The 18451-nt window shown below is 50.1% G+C and overlaps 1 protein-coding gene across 1 annotated transcript in view; it reads right to left on the minus strand.

Annotated features, from left to right (window-relative positions):
• The window catches only part of STAMBP (STAM binding protein), a 60856-nt gene that overhangs the window by 27412 nt on the left and 14993 nt on the right, over window positions 1-18451 (minus strand). The window contains exon 5 of the mRNA XM_075342951.1: window positions 18080-18422. Coding sequence (XP_075199066.1) covers window positions 18080-18422 — 343 coding nt within the window. The remainder of the gene's footprint in view (window positions 1-18079; window positions 18423-18451) is intronic.

Genomic DNA, 18451 nt, shown 5'->3' on the forward strand with positions numbered 1-18451 from the left:
GTGTGTGTGTGTGATGTGTGGTGTGTTGTGCAGTGCGCGCGCGTGCGTGCGTGCGTGTGTGTTGGGGGGAGGTGCGCACTCCCAAACGTGCTCCATCCCCCATGCAGCGCACTCCCCATCGTGCTCCCTCCCCTATGCTGCGCACCCCCCATCGTGCTCCATCTCCCATGCTGCGCACTCCCAAACGTGCTCCATCCGCCATGCTGCGCACTCCCAAACGTGCTCCATCCGCCATGCTGCGCACTCCCAAACGTGCTCCATCCGCCATGCTGCGCACTCCCAAACGTGCTCTATCCGCCATACTCCGCACTCCCCATCGTGCTCCATCCCCCATGCAGCGCACTCCCCATCGTGCTCCATCCCCTATGCTGCGCACCCCCTATCGTGCTCCATCTCCCATGCTGCGCACTCCCAAACGTGCTCCACCCGCCATGCTGCGCACTCCCAAACGTGCTCCATCCCCCATGCTGTGAACTCCCCATCGTGCTCCATCCCCGATGCTGCGCACCCCCCCATCATGCTCCATCCCCGATGCTGCGCACCCCCCATCGTGCTCCATCCCCCATGCTGCACCAGCATCAGCCTCTCTGCCCCCAGCATCAGCTTCTCTGCCCCCAGCATCAGCCTCTCTCCTCCCAGCATCAGCCTCTCTCCTCCCAGCATCAGCCTCTCTCCTCCCAGCATCAGCCTCTCTCCTCCCAGCATCAGCCTCTCTCCTCCCAGCATCAGCCTCTCTCCTCCCAGCATGAGCCTCTCTCCTCCCAGCATGAGCCTCTCTCATCCTAGCATGAGCCTCTCTCATCCTAGCATGAGCCTCTCTCATCCTAGCATGAGCCTCTCTCATCCTAGCATGAGCCTCTCTCATCCTAGCATGAGCCTCTCTCATCCTAGCATGAGCCTCTCTCCTCCCAGCATCAGCCTCTCCTCTCTGTCCCCAGCATCAGCCTCTCTCCTCCCAGCCTTCCCCAGCATCAGCCTTTCTCCTCCCAGCCTTCCCCAGCATCAGCCTTTCTCCTCCCAGCCTCCCTCCTCCCACCCTCCCCCAGCATCAGCCTCCCTCTCCCAGCCTCCCCAAGCATCAGCCTCCCCCAGCATCAGACTCTCTCCTTCCAGCCTCCCCCAGCATCAGCCTCCTCCAGCATCAGCCTCCCTCTCCCAGCCTTCCCCAGGATCAGCCTCTCTCCTCCCAGCCTCCGTCCTCCCAGCCTTCCCCAGCATCAGCTTTCCCCTCCCAGCCTCCCTCAGCATCAGCCTTCCCCAGCATCAGCCTCTCTCCTCCCAGCCTCAGCCTCTCTCCTTCCAGCCTCCCCCAGCATCAGCCTCTCTCCTTCCAGCTTCCCTCAGCATCAGCCTCCCCTTCCCAGCCTTCCCGAGGATCAGCCTCTCTCCTCCCAGCCTCCTTCCTCCCAGCCTCCCTCAGCATCAGCCTCCCCAAGCATCAGCCTCCACCAGCATCAGCCTCTCTCCTTCCAGCCTCCCCCAGCATCAGCCTCCCCTTCCCAGCCTTCCCCAGGTTCAGCCTCTCTCCTCCCAGCCTCCTTCCTCCCAGCCTCCTTCCTCCCAGCCTCCTTCCTCCCAGCCTCCTTCCTCCCAGCCTCCCTCAGCATCAGCCTTCCGCTCCCAGTCTCCCCCAGCATCAGCCTCCCCAAGCATCAGCCTCCACCAGCATCAGCCTCTTTCCTTCCAGCCTCCCCCAGCATCAGCCTCACTCCTTCCAGCCTCCATCAGCATCAGCCTCCCGTTCCCAGCCTTCCCCAGGATCAGCCTCTCTCCTCCCAGCCTCCTTCCTCCCAGCCTCCCTCAGCATCAGCCTTCCCCTCCCAGTCTCCCCCAGCATCAGCCTCCCCAAGCATCAGCCTCCACCAGCATTAGCCTCTCTCCTTCCAGCCTCCCCCAGCATCAGCCTCCCCAAGCATCAGCCTCCACCAGCATCAGCCTCCCTCGTCCCAGCCTCCCCCAGCATCAGCCTCCCCCTCCCAGCCTCCCCCATCATCAGCCTCTCTCCTCCCAGCCTTCCCCATGATCAGCCTCTCTGCTCCCAGCCTCCTCCAGCACGCCGTGCTCCTCTGCCGACACTCACACACCCGATCGCATCCACTCACACACACCCGATCGAATCCACTCACACACACCCGATCGCATCCACTCACACACACACAGACACTGACGATATCGCACATACGCGCTGATACTCACAACATCCGGACATACCACATGCCTCTGGCCATGTGATCCTCCGTCAGGTCCTGGAAGATCACAACAGCACAGTATCGAGGCCGAGAAGCAAGCGATATCGCCAGATGCTGTGAGTATGTGGATGCGATGTGTGTGTGAGTATGTGGATGCGATGTGTGTGTGAGTATGTGGATGCGATGTGTGTGTGAGGTGTGTGTGAGGTGTGTGTGAGGTGTGTGTGAGGTGTGTGTGAGGTGTGTGTGAGGTGTGTGTGAGGTGTGTGTGAGGTGTGTGTGAGGTGTGTGTGAGGTGTGTGTGAGGTGTGTGTGAGGTGTGTGTGTGAGGTGTGTGTGAGAGTGAGTGCGATCTGATGTGTGTGTGTGTGCTGTTATGTTTGTGCGGGTGGAAGTCCCGCCGCTGCAGGACCTTGATTTACTGGTAACTATGCAAGCATGGTTACCAGCGCAACATGTCCCCCGCTCGCACGGGAGCCAACACCAGCATACGGCGGCGGCGTACGCTGATGTGGGCTCCCGTTGGTGAGGGGGGAAAGGGGGGGGGGAGTACAGTACTCACCTGGGATTCGTGGCTCCGTGACCGTGTCAGTTCGGGCAATGCGGGGGGGGGGGGGGGGGGGGCGAGAGCTAACGTCTATTGCGTGAGGGGGGCGGGGCGTGGCGTGGGTGAGTTGCCAATGCCTGCAGGGTGCCGGGGCGAGAGGCCAATCTGTGGGGGGGGGGGCAGAGCCTGGGTGAGCGGCTGGCCAATCCGTGTGGGGGCGCAGCCGGGGCGAGAGGCCAATCCGTGGGGGGGGGGGGGGCGAACCCAGCGGCCAATCAGCTTTGTGTCACCGTAAGGACATGTCACGGTGACACAATTTTGGAGCATGACAGACAGACAGACAGAATAAGGCAATTATATATATATATATATATATATATATATATATATATATATATATATATATATATATATATATATATATATACATACATATACATATATACACACACACACATATACATACATACATTATACAGTTAGGTCCAGAAATATTTGGACAGTGACACAATTTTCGCGAGTTGGGCTCTGCATGCCACCACATTGGATTTGAAATGAAACCTCTACAACAGAATTCAAGTGCAGATTGTAACGTTTAATTTGAAGGTTTGAACAAAAATATCTGATAGAAATTGTAGGAATTGTACACATTTCTTTACAAACATTCCACATTTTAGGAGGTCAAAAGTAATTGGACAAATAAACCAAACCCAAACAAAATATTTTTATTTTCAATATTTTGTTGCGAATCCTTTGGAGGCAATTACTGCCTTAAGTCTGGAACCCATGGACATCACCAAACGCTGTGTTTCCTCCTTCTTAATGCTTTGCCAGGCCTTTACAGCCGCAGCCTTCAGGTCTTGCTTGTTTGTGGGTCTTTCCATCTTAAGTCTGGATTTGAGCAAGTGAAATGCATGCTCAATTGGGTTAAGATCTGGTGATTGACTTGGCCATTGCAGAATGTTCCACTTTTTTGCACTCATGAACTCCTGGGTAGCTTTGGCTGTATGCTTGGGGTCATTGTCCATCTGCACTATGAAGCGCCGTCCGATCAACTTTGCGGCATTTGGCTGAATCTGGGCTGAAAGTATATCCCGGTACACTTCAGAATTCATCCGGCTACTCTTGTCTGCTGTTATGTCATCAATAAACACAAGTGACCCAGTGCCATTGAAAGCCATGCATGTCCATGCCATCACGTTGCCTCCACCATGTTTTACAGAGGATGTGGTGTGCCTTGGATCATGTGCCGTTCCCTTTCTTCTCCAAACTTTTTTCTTCCCATCATTCTGGTAGAGGTTGATCTTTGTCTCATCTGTCCATAGAATACTTTTCCAGAACTGAGCTTGCTTCATGAGGTGTTTTTCAGCAAATTTAACTCTGGCCTGTCTATTTTTGGAATTGATGAATGGTTTGCATCTAGATGTGAACCCTTTGTATTTACTTTCATGGAGTCTTCTCTTTACTGTTGACTTAGAGACAGATACACCTACTTCACTGAGAGTGTTCTGGACTTCAGTTGATGTTGTGAACGGGTTCTTCTTCACCAAAGAAAGTATGCGGCGATCATCCACCACTGTTGTCATCCGTGGACGCCCAGGGCTTTTTGAGTTCCCAAGCTCACCAGTCAATTCCTTTTTTTTCAGAATGTACCCGACTGTTGATTTTGCTACTCCAAGCATGTCTGCTGTCTCTCTGATGGCTTTTTTCTTTTTTTTCCAGCCTCAGGATGTTCTGCTTCACCTCAATTGAGAGTTCCTTAGACCGCATGTTGTCTGGTCACAGCAACAGCTTCCAAATGCAAAACCACACACCTGTAATCAACCCCAGACCTTTTAACTACTTCATTGATTACAGGTTAACAAGGGAGACGCCTTCAGAGTTAATTGCAGCCCTTAGAGTCCCTTGTCCAATTACTTTTGGTCCCTTGAAAAAGAGGAGGCTATGCATTACAGAGCTATGATTCCTAAACCCTTTCTCCGATTTGGATGTGAAAACTCTCATATTGCAGCTGGGAGTGTGCACTTTCAGCCCATATTATATATATAATTGTATTTCTGAACATGTTTTTGTAAACAGCTAAAATAACAAAACTTGTGTCACTGTCCAAATATTTCTGGACCTAACTGTATATATATCTATTATATAAAGCTGTGTGTGTGTGTGTGTGTGTGTGTGTGTGTGTGTGTGTGTGTGTGTGTGTGTGTGTGTGTGTGTGTGTGTGTGTGTGTGTGTGTGTGTGTGTGTGTATATCGGGGATTGCCATCTGCACCGTCGCAGCTATAGCCACAAAATTTTGCACACTCACACGTCTGGACCCCGAGAGCGTCATAGGCTATGTTTTGAGGGGAAATTTTATCCCCGCGCTTTACAGTTATTCACCAAAAAACCTGCCTCAATTAAAGCAAATTGAGCTGGGAGCCACAGTGCAGCCAGAACTTCAGAAGAATGTGCAGCCACGCCCTTATATGGAATGTTGGCGTGTCACAATGCAGCCAGGTAAAGAGACAGACAGACAGGGAAACAGACAGACAGACAGGGAAACAGACAGACAGACAGGGAAACAGACAGACAGACAGGGAAACAGACAGACAGACAGGGAAACAGACAGACAGACAGGGAAACAGACAGACAGACAGACAGGGAAAGAGACAGACAGGTAAAGAGAGAGGGAAAGAGAGAGAGATAGATAGACAGGGAAAGAGATTGAGACAGACGGAGAAAGAGACAGACAGACAAAGAGATATATACAGAGGGGGAGCCTGACAGAGAATGGGAGAGAAACAGAGAGACAGTTACCATCCCGGGAATGTTAATACATTCTATTTTGTTAACCACAGTTATTAACCCGGGTAGTACAGCTAGTATAATATATATATATATATATATATATATATATATATATATATATATATATATATATATATATATATATATATATATATATATATATATATATATATATATATATATATATATATATATATATATATATATATATATATATACATATATATATACACACACATATACACCTGGGACATGTGCAGCCCTAGAAGCTCCTACCACTCCAGTACGGTGAGCCATGGCCTGGCAGGGGGTGCCTTGGCTACCCGTGGGACACTAAGCTAAAAAAAAAAAAAAACTGAATAGCTGGGTGTCTGCAGGCCAAGTGTAGCGTGCTGGGCAGGAGCCAGTTTTTTTTTTCCAAGATGTATTCTTAGTGTCAGCCTCTAGGGGGCAGCAAAAACCCCATGGTTTGTGTCCCTCAATAAAGTGCCGGAAAGAAAAAAAAATAAAAAAATAAAAATAAACTATTCTGCGATTGGCGGGAGTCCCGGGCAGTGGAGCCCCAACAAAACCCAATTAATGGAAGTCTCAAGTACCATGGGTCATGGATTTAGGGTCGCTCCACTTAAAATCTGTAATAGTAATAGTTGACATAAGCTCACACAGAAAGTGAATGGAGGCGGCTCTAGTGCTTGTTTAACATGGGGAACAGAGGATTCAAATTTTCGTCATCAGTGGGCGTGAAGTGGTAGCACCCCCAAAATTATACACTTATCCTGTGGGTAGAAGATAAATGCATTTAGTGGCACAATGCTTTGAAGGGTTAATTCAGATCACACTTTTATAGGAGCAATAATGAGTGCAATGCAGTGTGCACAGTGATCCTACAATAAAGATTGTGCAACTAGCAAAGTTCTCCAGCATGATCGCACGCAGAGCGCTAGAAAGATAAAGAGGCCGCAAAAACCATCACCAGAAGCCAATTCACACTTTGTAATATGGATCTAGTTAAAAAACAAAACAAAACACTAACAGTGTAGCATCAGTGGCTTCAAGCACTAGAGGTTTGTATTTTGGATTATAGATAATACTAATTGCAAACATGAAAAAAAAAAAAATAATATACCATATTTTTCGGACTATAAGACGCACTTTTTTCCCCCAAAACGTTGGGGGAAAGTGGGGTGTGCGTCTTATAGTCTGAATGTAGGGCTGCGGGGAATGAGGGTGCTGCGGGTCGTCGGCGACACGATTAGGCTGTAGCAGCGCCTGCCGTGACCACGTGCGCCTGCTCATTATCTCTTTTCATATGCATGCATCCTCCTGCCCATAATCTCTCAGCGCTGAAGCCAGCACTGACAGGTGGGCAGGATGATGGGCGGGGGATGCGCGGATAATAAACAGCCCGCCCGCGTGATCACCCCTGGCAACTACAGCCTGGAGTGATCATATGCGGCTGTATTCACTGCCCCCCGCGCATCATCATCAGCCAGTGAATAAGTACACTCATCAGTCATAGATCCCTGCAGCATCGCGATGTCCTCCTGTCTGCCGGCTTGCTGATGTGTATGAAGAGCGATGCGCACAGCGATGACTTCTTCACTGTGCGCACCGCTCTCCACATAGGTTAGCGGCGCTGCTGCTGGCACAGACGGAGGAGGAGCGATGCTGCGTGGAGCGAGGAAAGGGGAGTATAAATGTTTATTTTTTTGTGTGCCACAGGATGCAGGCCATATACCAGGATGTGGGCACATATCAGGATTGGGGTATATACAGTGCTGGCCAAAAGTATTGGCACCCCTGCAATTCTGTCAGAGAATACTCAGTTTCTTCCTGAAAATGATTGCAATCCCAAATTCTTTGGTATTATTATCTTCATTTAATTTGTCTTCAATGAAGAAAAAAAAATTGTCAAAGCCAAATTGGATATAATTCCACACCAAATATAAAAAAGGGGGTGGACAAAAGTATTGGCACTGTTTGAAAACTCATGTGATGCTTCTGTAATTTGTGTAATTAACAGCCCCTGTAACTTACCTGTGGCACCTAACAGGTGTTGGCAATAATAAATCACACTTGCAGCCAGTTGACATGGATTAAAGTTGACTCAACCTCTGTCCTGTGTCCTTGTGTGTACCACATTGAGCATGGAGAAAAGAAAGAAGACCAAAGAACTGTCTGAGGACTTGAGAATCCAAATTGTGAGGAAGCATGATCAATCTCAAGGCTACAAGTCCATCTCCAAAGACCTGAAAGTTCCTGTGTCTACGGTGCGCAGTGTCATCAAGAAGTGTAAAGCCCATGGCACTGTGGCTAACCTCCCTAGATGTGGAAGGAAAAGAAAAATTGACGAGAGATTTCAACGCAAGATTGTGCGGATGGTGGATAAAGAACCTCGACTAACATCCAAACAAGTTCAAGCTGCTCTGCAGTCCGAGGGTACAACAGTGTCAACCCGTACTATCCGTCGGCGTCTGAATGAAAAGGGACTGTATGGTTGGATACCCAGGAAGACCCCACTTCTTACCGCGAGACATAAAAAAGCCAGGCTGGAGTTTGCCAAAACTTACCTGAGAAAGCCTAAAACGTTTTGGAAGAATGTTCTCTGGTCAGATGAGACAAAAGTAGAGCTTTTTGGGAAAAGCCATCAACAGAGTTTACAGGGAAAAAAAGAGGCATTCAAAGAAAAGAACACTGTAACCTACAGTCAAACATGGCGGAGGTTCCCTGATGTTTTGGGGTTGCTTTGCTGCCTCTGGCACTGGGCTGCTTGACCGTGTGCATGGCATTATGAAGTCTGAAGACTACCAACAAATTTTGCAGCATAATGTAGGGCCCAGTGTGAGAAAGCTGGGTCTCCCTCAGAGGTCATGGGTCTTCCAGCAGGACAATGACCCAAAACACACTTCAAAAAGCACTAGAAAAGGGTTTGAGAGAAAGCACTGGAGACTACTAAAGTGGCCAGCAATGAGTCTAGACCTGAATCCCATAGTACACCTGTGGAGAGATCTCAAAATGGCAGTTTGGAGAAGGCACCTGCAAATCTCAGGGACCTGGAGCAGTTTGCCAAAGAAGAATGGTCTAAAATTCCAGCAGAGCATTGTAAGAAAAACTCATTAATGGTTACCGGAAGCGGTTGTTCGCAGTTATTTTGGCTAAAGGTTGTGCAACCAAGTATTAGGCTAAGGGTGCCAATACTTTTGTCTGGCCCATTTTTGGAGTTTTGTGTGAAATGATCAATGATTTGATTTTTGTTTCATTCTCTTTTGTGTTTTTTCATTGCAAGCAAAATAAATGAAGATAATAATACCAAAGAATTTGTGATTGCAATCATTTTCAAGAAGAAACTGAGTATTATCTCACAGAATTACAGGGGTGCCAATACTTTTGGCCAGCACTGTAGCACGATGGGGGCATATATGGTACCTGGATGTGGGCACATATCAGGAAGGGGGTATATAGCAGGATGGGGGTATATAGCAAGAAGAGGGCAAATATCATAATGCGGGCACATACCAGGATGGTGGACATATACAGTATATAAAGGATGGGGATTATATACAAGGCAGGAGGATCATTACCAGGATGGGGTACCTTAGTAGAAAATTTGGGGACATTACCCCCATAACAGTGTCAGCAGCAGATCCTCGCCCCGTAACAGTGTGTCATGACCACATTTTTTGCTTAAAATTTTATTTCCCTGCTCCCATGGTCCAAAAAATATGGTAATATAGAGCTAAAAACAGATCTAACATGCACAAAGGAATGTAAAATGGATGGAATAATAGAAGCCCATGTAGATAAAAATAAGCCCAATTTTTCCAGCCATTTTTTTTTATTGAGTGACTTGATAAAGAAACAGTGATCTCTGACAAAGCCAATATAGAGCTCAATGTTATTAGTGTAAAGAAGGGAATTTTGTTTACTTACCGTAAATTCCTTTTCTTCTAGCTCCTATTGGGAGACCCAGACAATTGGGGTGTATAGCTTCTGCCTCCGGAGGCCACACAAAGTATTACACTTTAAAAAGTGTAACCCCTCCCCTCTGCCTATACACCCTCCCGTGCATCACGGGCCCATCAGTTTTGGTGCCAAAGCAGGAAGGAGGAAACTTATAAATTGGTCTAAGGTAAACTCAATCCGAAGGATGTTCGGAGAACTGAAACCATGAACCAAAGAACAATTCAACATGAACAACATGTGTACACAAAAGAACAACAGCCCGAAGGGAACAGGGGCGGGTGCTGGGTCTCCCAATAGGAGCTAGAAGAAAAGGAATTTACGGTAAGTAAACAAAATTCCCTTCTTCTTTGTCGCTCCATTGGGAGACCCAGACAATTGGGACGTCCAAAAGCAGTCCCTGGGTGGGTAAAAGAATACCTCGCTAAAAAGAGCCGTAAAACGGCCCCCTCTTACAGGTGGGCAACCGCCGCCTGAAGGACTCGCCTACCTAGGCTGGCATCTGCCGAAGCATAGGCATGCACCTGATAGTGTTTCGTGAAAGTGTGCAGACTCGACCAGGTAGCCGCCTGACACACCTGCTGAGCCGTAGCCTGGTGCCGCAATGCCCAGGACGCACCTACGGCTCTGGTAGAATGGGCTTTCAGCCCTGAAGGAATCGGAAGCCCAGACGAACGGTAGGCTTCAAGAATCGGTTCCTTGATCCATCGAGCCAAGGCTGACTTGGAAGCCTGCGAACCCTTACGCTGGCCAGCGACAAGGACAAAGAGCGCATCAGAACGGCGCAGGGGCGCCGTGCGAGAAATGTAGAGCCTGAGTGCTCTCACGAGATCTAACAAGTGCAAATCCTTTTCACATTGGTGAACTGGATTAGGACAAAAAGAAGGTAAGGAGATATCCTGATTGAGATGAAAAGGGGATACCACCTTAGGGAGAAATTCCGGGACCGGACGCAGAACCACCTTATCCTGGTGAAACACCAGGAAGGGGGCTTTGCATGACAGCGCTGCTAGCTCAGACACTCTCCGAAGGGATGTGACTGCCACTAGGAAGACCACCTTCTGCGAAAGGCGTGATAGAGAGACATCCCTCATCGGCTCGAAAGGTGGTTTCTGAAGAGCCGTTAGCACCCTGTTAAGATCCCAGGGTTCTAGCGGACGCTTGTAAGGTGGGACTATTTGGCAAACCCCCTGCAGGAACGTGCGTACCTGCGGAAGCCTGGCTAGACGCTTTTGGAAAAACACAGAAACCGCCGATACTTGTCCCTTGAGATAGCCGAGAGACAAACCCTTGTCCATTCCGGATTGAAGGAAAGACAGAAAAGTGGGCAAGGCAAACAGCCAGGGAGTAAAACCCTGATCGGAGCACCAGGATAAGAAGATCCTCCACGTCCTGTGATAGATCTTGGCGGACGTTGGTTTCCTGGCCTGTCTCATAGTGGCAATGACCTCTTGAGATAACCCTGAGGACGCCAGGATCCAGGACTCAATGGCCACACAGTCAGGTTGAGGGCCGCAGAATTCAGATGGAAAAATGGCCCTTGAGACAGCAAGTCTGGTCGGTCTGGTAGTGCCCACGGTTGACGCACCGTGAGATGCCACAGATCCGGGTACCACGACCTCCTCGGCCAGTCTGGGGCGATGAGGATGGCGCGGCGGCAGTCGGACCTGATCTTGCGTAACACTCTGGGCAGCAGTGCCAGAGGAGGAAATATATAAGGCAGTCGAAACTGCGACCAATCCTGAACTAATGCGTCTGCCGCCAGAGCTCTGTGATCTTGAGACCGTGCCATGAATGCCGGGACTTTGTTGTTGTGCCGGGACGCCATTAGGTCGACGTCCGGCGTTCCCCAGCGGCAACAGATCTCTTGAAACACGTCCGGGTGAAGAGACCATTCCCCTGCGTCCATGCCCTGGCGACTGAGAAAGTCTGCTTCCCAGTTTTCTACGCCCGGGATGTGAACTGCGGAGATGGTGGAGGCTGTGGCTTCCGCCCACAGCAGAATCCGCCGAACTTCTTGGAAGGCTTGACGACTGCGTGTGCCGCCTTGGTGGTTGATGTACGCCACCGCCGTGGCGTTGTCCGACTGAATTCGGATCTGCCTGCCCTCCAGCCACAGCTGGAACGCCTTTAGGGCTATATACACTGCCCTTATCTCCAGAACATTGATCTGAAGGGAGGACTCTGTCGGAGTCCAGGTTCCCTGAGCCCTGTGGTGGAGGAAGACCGCTCCCCACCCTGACAGACTCGCGTCCGTCGTGACCACAGCCCAGGATGGGGGCAGGAAGGATTTTCCCTTCGACAAAGAAGTGGGAAGAAGCCACCACTGAAGAGAGGATTTGGCTGCCCGAGAAAGGGAGACGTTCCTGTCGAGGGACGTCGACCTCCTGTCCCATTTGCGTAGAATGTCCCATTGGAGTGGACGCAGATGAAACTGCGCAAATGGAACTGCCTCCATTGCTGCCACCATCTTCCCTAGGAAGTGCATGAGGCGCCTCAAGGGGTGTGACTGGGCTCGAAGGAGAGATTGCACCCCTGTCTGTAGTGAACGCTGTTTGTCCAGCGGAAGCTTCACTATCGCTGAGAGAGTATGAAACTCCATCCCGAGGTAAGTTAGCGATTGGGTCGGTATCAATTTTGACTTTGGGAAATTGATGATCCACCCGAACCTCTGGAGAGTCTCCAGAGCAGTGTTCAGGCTGTGTTGGCATGCCACCCGGGAGGGTGCCTTGACTAGAAGATCGTCTAAGTAAGGGATCACCGAGTGCCCCTGAGAGTGTAGGACCGCCACCACTGTTGCCATGACCTTGGTGAAGACCCGTGGGGCTGTCGCCAGGCCGAAAGGCATCGATTGATGCTAGGAAGTCTCCTTGGGACATCGAGGCAATGACGGAGCGGAGAGATTCCATCCGGAACCGTCTGGTTTTCACGTGTCTGTTGAGCAGTTTGAGGTCCAGAACGGGACGGAATGATCCGTCCTTTTTTGGCACCACAAACAAGTTGGAGTAAAAACCGCGACCACATTCTTGAAGGGGAACGGGGATCACCACTCCTTCTGCCTTCAGAGTGTCCACCACCTGAAAAAGTGCATCGGCTCGCTCGGGGGGGCGAAGATGTTCTGAAGAAACGAGTCGGAGGACGAGAGCTGAGCTCTATCCTGTAACCGTGAGACAGAATTTCTCTCACCCATCGGTCTTGGACATGTGGCAACCAGGCGTCGCAAAAGCGGGAGAGCCTGCCGCCGACCGAGGATGCGGTTTGGGGAGGCCGAAAGTCATGAGGAGGCCGCCTTGGGGGCGGTTCCTCCGGCGGTCTTTTTAGGACGTGACTTAGACCGCCATGAATCAGAGTTCCTCTGGCCCTTCTGTGGCCTGTTGGACGTGGAGAATTGGGACCTGGCTGAGGGCCGAAAGGACCGAAACCTCGGTTGTATCTTTCGTTGCTGAGGTCTGTTTGGTTTGGACTGGGGTAAGGACGAGTCCTTTCCCTTGGATTGTTTAATAATTTCATCCAATTGCTCGCCAAACAGACGGTCGCCAGAAAATGGCAAACCGGTTAAGAACTTCTTGGAAGCAGAATCTGCCTTTCACTCGCGTAGCCACATGGCCCTGCGGACTGCCACTGAATTGGCGGATGCTACCGCTGTACGGCTCGCAGAGTCCAGGACGGCGTTCATGGCGTAGGACGAAAAAGCCGACGCCTGAGAGGTTAAAGACACAACCTGCGGAGTAGAGGCATGTGTGACTGCATTAATCTCAGACAGACAAGCTGAGATAGCTTGGAGTGCCCATACGGCTGCGAATGCCGGAGGAAAAGACGCGCCTATGGCTTCATAGATGGATTTCATCAGGAGCTCTATTTGCCTGTCAGTGGCATCCTTGAGCGATGAACCATCTGCCACTGCTACTATGGATCTAGCCGCCAGTCTAGAGACTGGAGGATCCACCTTGGGACACTGAGCCCAACCCTTAACTACGTCAGAGGGGGAAGGGGTAACGTGTGTCATTAAGGCGCTTAGTAAAGCGCTTGTCCGGAAATGCTCGGTGCTTCTGGACCGCATCTCTGAAGTTGGAGTGATCGAAAAACGCACTCCGTGTACGTTTGGGAAACCTAAATTGGTGTTTCTCCTGCTGTGAAGCTGACTCCTCTATCGGTGGAGTTGGAGGAGAAAGTTCTAGCACCTGGTTGATGGACGCTATAAGGTCATTTACTATGGCGTCCCCTTCAGGTGTATCAAGGTTGAGAGCGGCGTCAGGATCAGAGCCCTGATCTGCCACCTCCGCTTCATCCTCCAGAGAGTCCTCATGCTGAGACCCTGAGCAGTGTGATGAAGTCGAGGGAAGTTCCCAGCGAGCCCGCTTAGCCGGTCTGGGGCTGCGGTCCGTGTCGGAGTCCTCACCGTGGGACCTATGAGTCGCCCCAGGAGCACTTTGCTGCGCCGACCGAGGGGGGTCTGAGAGCAATGATTCAACAGTGCCCGGGGCCTGTGTTACCGGTCTGGACTGCAAAGCTTCTAGTATCTTAGCAGACCATCTGTCCATAGACTGAGCCATGGATTGTGAAAGTGACTCAGAAAGTTTCTCAGCTAACACTGCAAACTCTGTCCCTGCCACCTGGACAGTGGAAGCCGGTGGTTCTACCTGGGCCGAGGGTCCCACCAGTGCCTGAGGCTCCGGCTGAGTGAGTGTCACAGGGGCCGAGCATTGCACACAATGAGGGTAGGTGGAACCTGCAGGTAACATAGCCGCACAAGAGGTACAGGTTGCAAAATAAGCCTGTGCCTTGGCACCCTTGCTTTTTGCGGACGGATATATATATATATATATACACACTTCGGCACCCAGGGGGGCCAGCACCTGGTAACCGGTGCTGCTTACCGACCGCCCACAGAGGTTGTGTGTCCACCAGATTCCCTGCCTGGGCCTCCCAGAGCTGTGGAGCTCGGTCTGAAGTTCTCCACCGGCAGAAGTGATGATAACAATGGCTGCCAGCGTTCTCAGAGGAGGAGGGAGCCGTGGGCGTGCCTCATAAAGTGCGGGAATCTGGTGCCCCACAGTGCTCAGTGAGGGGGGAGGAGGATACCTAAGTATGCTACAGCCCTCACCGCTGACGTCCAGTCTAGCGTCCCGCCCTTACCCCTGACTGGCAGGCCCGGGGGCAGGAGTATGTGGTACTAGGCCGCAGAAGCCGGGGACTAAAGTTAGTAACGCGGCCGGCAAACAGGCGCGGTCGGCGGGGTAGTCCCGGCGACACAAAACACACAGCAGCCGCTGCAGCGTCTGTTACACAGGCGCTCTATGCGCCGTCCCCAAGGGGACACAGAGTACCTCTGAGAAGCAGGGCCTGTCCCTGATGATACCCGGTCTCCTGTCCGTCAGATTCCCCCAGGGGCTGCGGAGGGAGCCCGGTCCCAGTGCATGGTGACCGGTTAGGATCCCACTTCTCCCAGAGCCTCTAAGATGGGGAAGGATAACGGCATGTGGCTCCAGCCTTTGTACCCGCAATGGGTACCTCAACCTTAACAGCACCGCCGACAATAGTGGGGTGAGAAGGGAGCATGCCGGGAGCCCTGTTAGGGGCCCTCTTTTCTTCCATCCGATAAAGTCAGCAGCTGCTGCTGACTAAAATGTGGAGCTTGCGTGAATGTGTGCCTCCTTCAACACAAAGCAAAAAACTGATGGGCCCGTGATGCACGGGAGGGTGTATAGGCAGAGGGGAGGGGTTACACTTTTTAAAGTGTAATACTTTGTGTGGCCTCCGGAGGCAGAAGCTATACACCCCAATTGTCTGGGTCTCCCAATGGAGCGACAAAGAAATATATATATATAATATATATATTATAAAACACAGAGCCTTGCAAAGGTATTTATAGTTATACCCAGTTCAATTTTCCACGTTACTCCCACAAAATTAAGTTTATTTTATTGGGATTTTGTGTGTTATACCAACAAAAAGTGGTAAGTGAAATAATACAAGGGTTTCTAAATCTATTAGAAATATAAATCTGAAAATTGTGATGTGCATTTGTATTCAACCCCCTGAAGTCTGATACCTCCTAAATAAAATCCTGAGTGAATAATTGCCTCCAGAAAGCACCCAATTAGAAAATTGAGTCCCCCTGTATGTAACGTATTCTCAGTAAAACTACAGCTGATCTGTGAAGGCCTCAGAGGTTTGTTTGAGAACAAACAAACTTTTGTTTAAGGGTCAAACGGTATCATGAAAAACAAAAAAAAACAAAAAAAAAAAAATCACACAAGACAGGTAAGGGATAAAGTTTTGGAAAAGAGCAAAGCAGGGATAGGTTACAAAAATAGCCCAAGCTCTGAACATCTCACAGAGCACTGTTCTATCAACCAAGACATGCCGGCCACCTAAACTGATATCCCAAGGATAGTATAAATTAGAGAAGCAGCTGAGATGTCAATGGTCCCTCTGTAGGAGCTACAGAGGTCACAGCTCAGGAAAGAGAATCTGTCCAGAGGGCAACTATTAGGCTTTGGTTCCACTTGTGTTTTGCACAGAAAAGTGCAATCCAATAAAACATTGGATTGCTTTCACTCTAGTGTAAAAACTATGGGGCAGTGTCCATCTGGGATTGATTTCTCGCGAAATGCGGAATGAAATCACAGCATGCTGCGTTTGGCAGCGAGTCTCGGCTCACGTACTCCCATACAAGTCTATGGGGGTGTGTGAAACATCGGACTGCACTCGCATGTAATTCAAGTGCAATGCGATATGCGCAGAGACAGGCCAGGGAGGAGATGGGGAGACAATGCTCCCTCCCTTTTCTCCGCAGCTGTGATACGATAGCAATATAGCGTCACAGTCGCATTTCCCTCGGCTAACGCACGCAGAAGAGGGTCATTAGGATATCACTTCCGATGCTCTCACATCAGAAACTATGCGCAAGTGGAAACCGTACCCTTAACGCCACTTTACACGCTGCGATCTCGCAAGTGTGCATACCCGCCCCCGTCGGTTGTGCGTCACGGACAAATCGCTGCCCGTGGCGCACAACATCGCTCAAACCCATCACACTACTTACCTGCCTAGCGACGTCGCTGTGACTGGTGAACCATCTCCTTTCTAAGGGGGCAGTTCGTTCGGCGTCACAGCGACGTCACTAAGCGGCCGCCCAATCGAAGCGGAGGGGCGGAACGAACATCCCGCCCACTTCCTTCCTCCCTTCCTCATTGCGGGCGGCCGCAGGTAAGGTGAGGTTCCTCGTTCCTGCGGTGTCACACATAACGATGTGTGCTGACGCAGGAACGACGAACAACATCGTACCTGCAACAGCAACGATATTTGGGAATGGAGCACAGTGTCAACGAGCAATGATAAGCTGAGTATTTTTGCTCGTTAGCGGTCGCTCGTACATTTCACATGCAACGATGTCACTAACGAGGCCACTTTAGCGATGTCGCTGCGTGTAAAGCGTCCTTTAGTCATATACTCCACAAACCTGGCCTTTATGGAAGAGTTGCAAGAAGACAGTAATTTCTGAAAGAAAGGCATAAAAAGTCCTGTATGCAGTTTGCAAAAAACTATGTAGAAGACACAGCGAGCATGTACTCTGGTCAGATGACACCAAAGTAGAACTTTAGGTTAAACACAAATGCTAGGTGTGAACTTTTTAGGTTAACACTACATGTGGTGGAAAACTATAACTGCACATCACTCTGAAAACACCATCCCCACTGTCACACATGGTGGTGGCAGCCTCATGCTGTGGGGATGCTTTTCTTCAGCAGGGGCAGGGAAGCTGGTCAGAGTTAATGGGAAGATGGATGAAGTAAATATAGGGCAATCATGGAGGAAAAACGGTTAGGGGCTCCAAAAGACTTGAGTCTGGGGTGTAGTTTCACCTTCTAGCAGGACAACAACACAAAACATCCTGCCAGAGCTATAATGAATGGTTTAGATTAAAGAATATAAATGTATAAAATGTCCTGGTCACAGTCGAGACCTAAATTTCAATGAGACAAGACTTGAAAATTGCCGATCACAGACACCTCCATCGAATCTCACTAAACTAGAGATATTTTTCAAAGAAAAATGGGCAAAAATGTCAGCCTCTAAATGTACAAAGCTGGTAAAAACAGACCCCAAAAGACTGGAAGGAGTAATTGCAGCGAAAGGTGGTCCTACAAAGTCTTGACTCAGGGGGCTGAATACAGATTTATATTTTTAAAATACTTAAAAAACCATGTATCACTTCACTTTACATTTACAAGATTGTGGGTGTAAAGTAAAAAAAAAAAAAAAAAAACACCACAACAACGGAAAAAGTTCATGAGTATGATACTTTTGTAAGGCCGCGCTTACATCAGCGGTATTTTGCCGGAAAGCCGGATCCAGCACAAATGCGTTACAGCTCCATTCATTTCCTATGGAATCGCGGCAAGATGACCGCATCTTGCCGCGATTCCATAGGAAATGAATGGAGCTGTAACGCACTTGTGCCGGATCCGGCTTTCCGGCAAAAAAACGCTGATGTGAGCGCGGCCTAGGGCACTGTACATTCCTTACACATTATATAAAACAAAGCCTTGCACCCAAGTGATTGCTAACCTCAGCATGGTCTACTTACAGCCTTCATTAGGACCGATCGATGTCGGCTTCAGAGTCCTGTCAACCACAGGCGGTCGGGGGAGGACGGTGTCATTGGCTTGTAGCGGTGGAACAATAGGCGGCTCGTTGACCCCCGGGATGAGCGGTCCGTCAGATAACTGTGCGTTGGATTTGTCGGTAGAGAACTGGTGGAGGATCCGTAGCCTCTCGTTCTCCAGTTCTTTCCTCCGGATCATATCTTCAAAGACCTGGAACTGTTCCTGCTGCTCTTGCTGCTGCTTCATGCGAGCCACGCGCTGCTTCTCTGCGTCGAGCTGCTGCAGCACGGCCAGGCGGCGGGCGCACTCTTCTTCCTCGCATCGCTGCAAGAACAGAGGCAATCGCTGTCAGG

The sequence above is a fragment of the Anomaloglossus baeobatrachus genome, chromosome 4, assembly GCF_048569485.1.
Source record: "Anomaloglossus baeobatrachus isolate aAnoBae1 chromosome 4, aAnoBae1.hap1, whole genome shotgun sequence".
In the NCBI taxonomy this organism is placed as follows: domain Eukaryota; kingdom Metazoa; phylum Chordata; class Amphibia; order Anura; family Aromobatidae; genus Anomaloglossus; species Anomaloglossus baeobatrachus.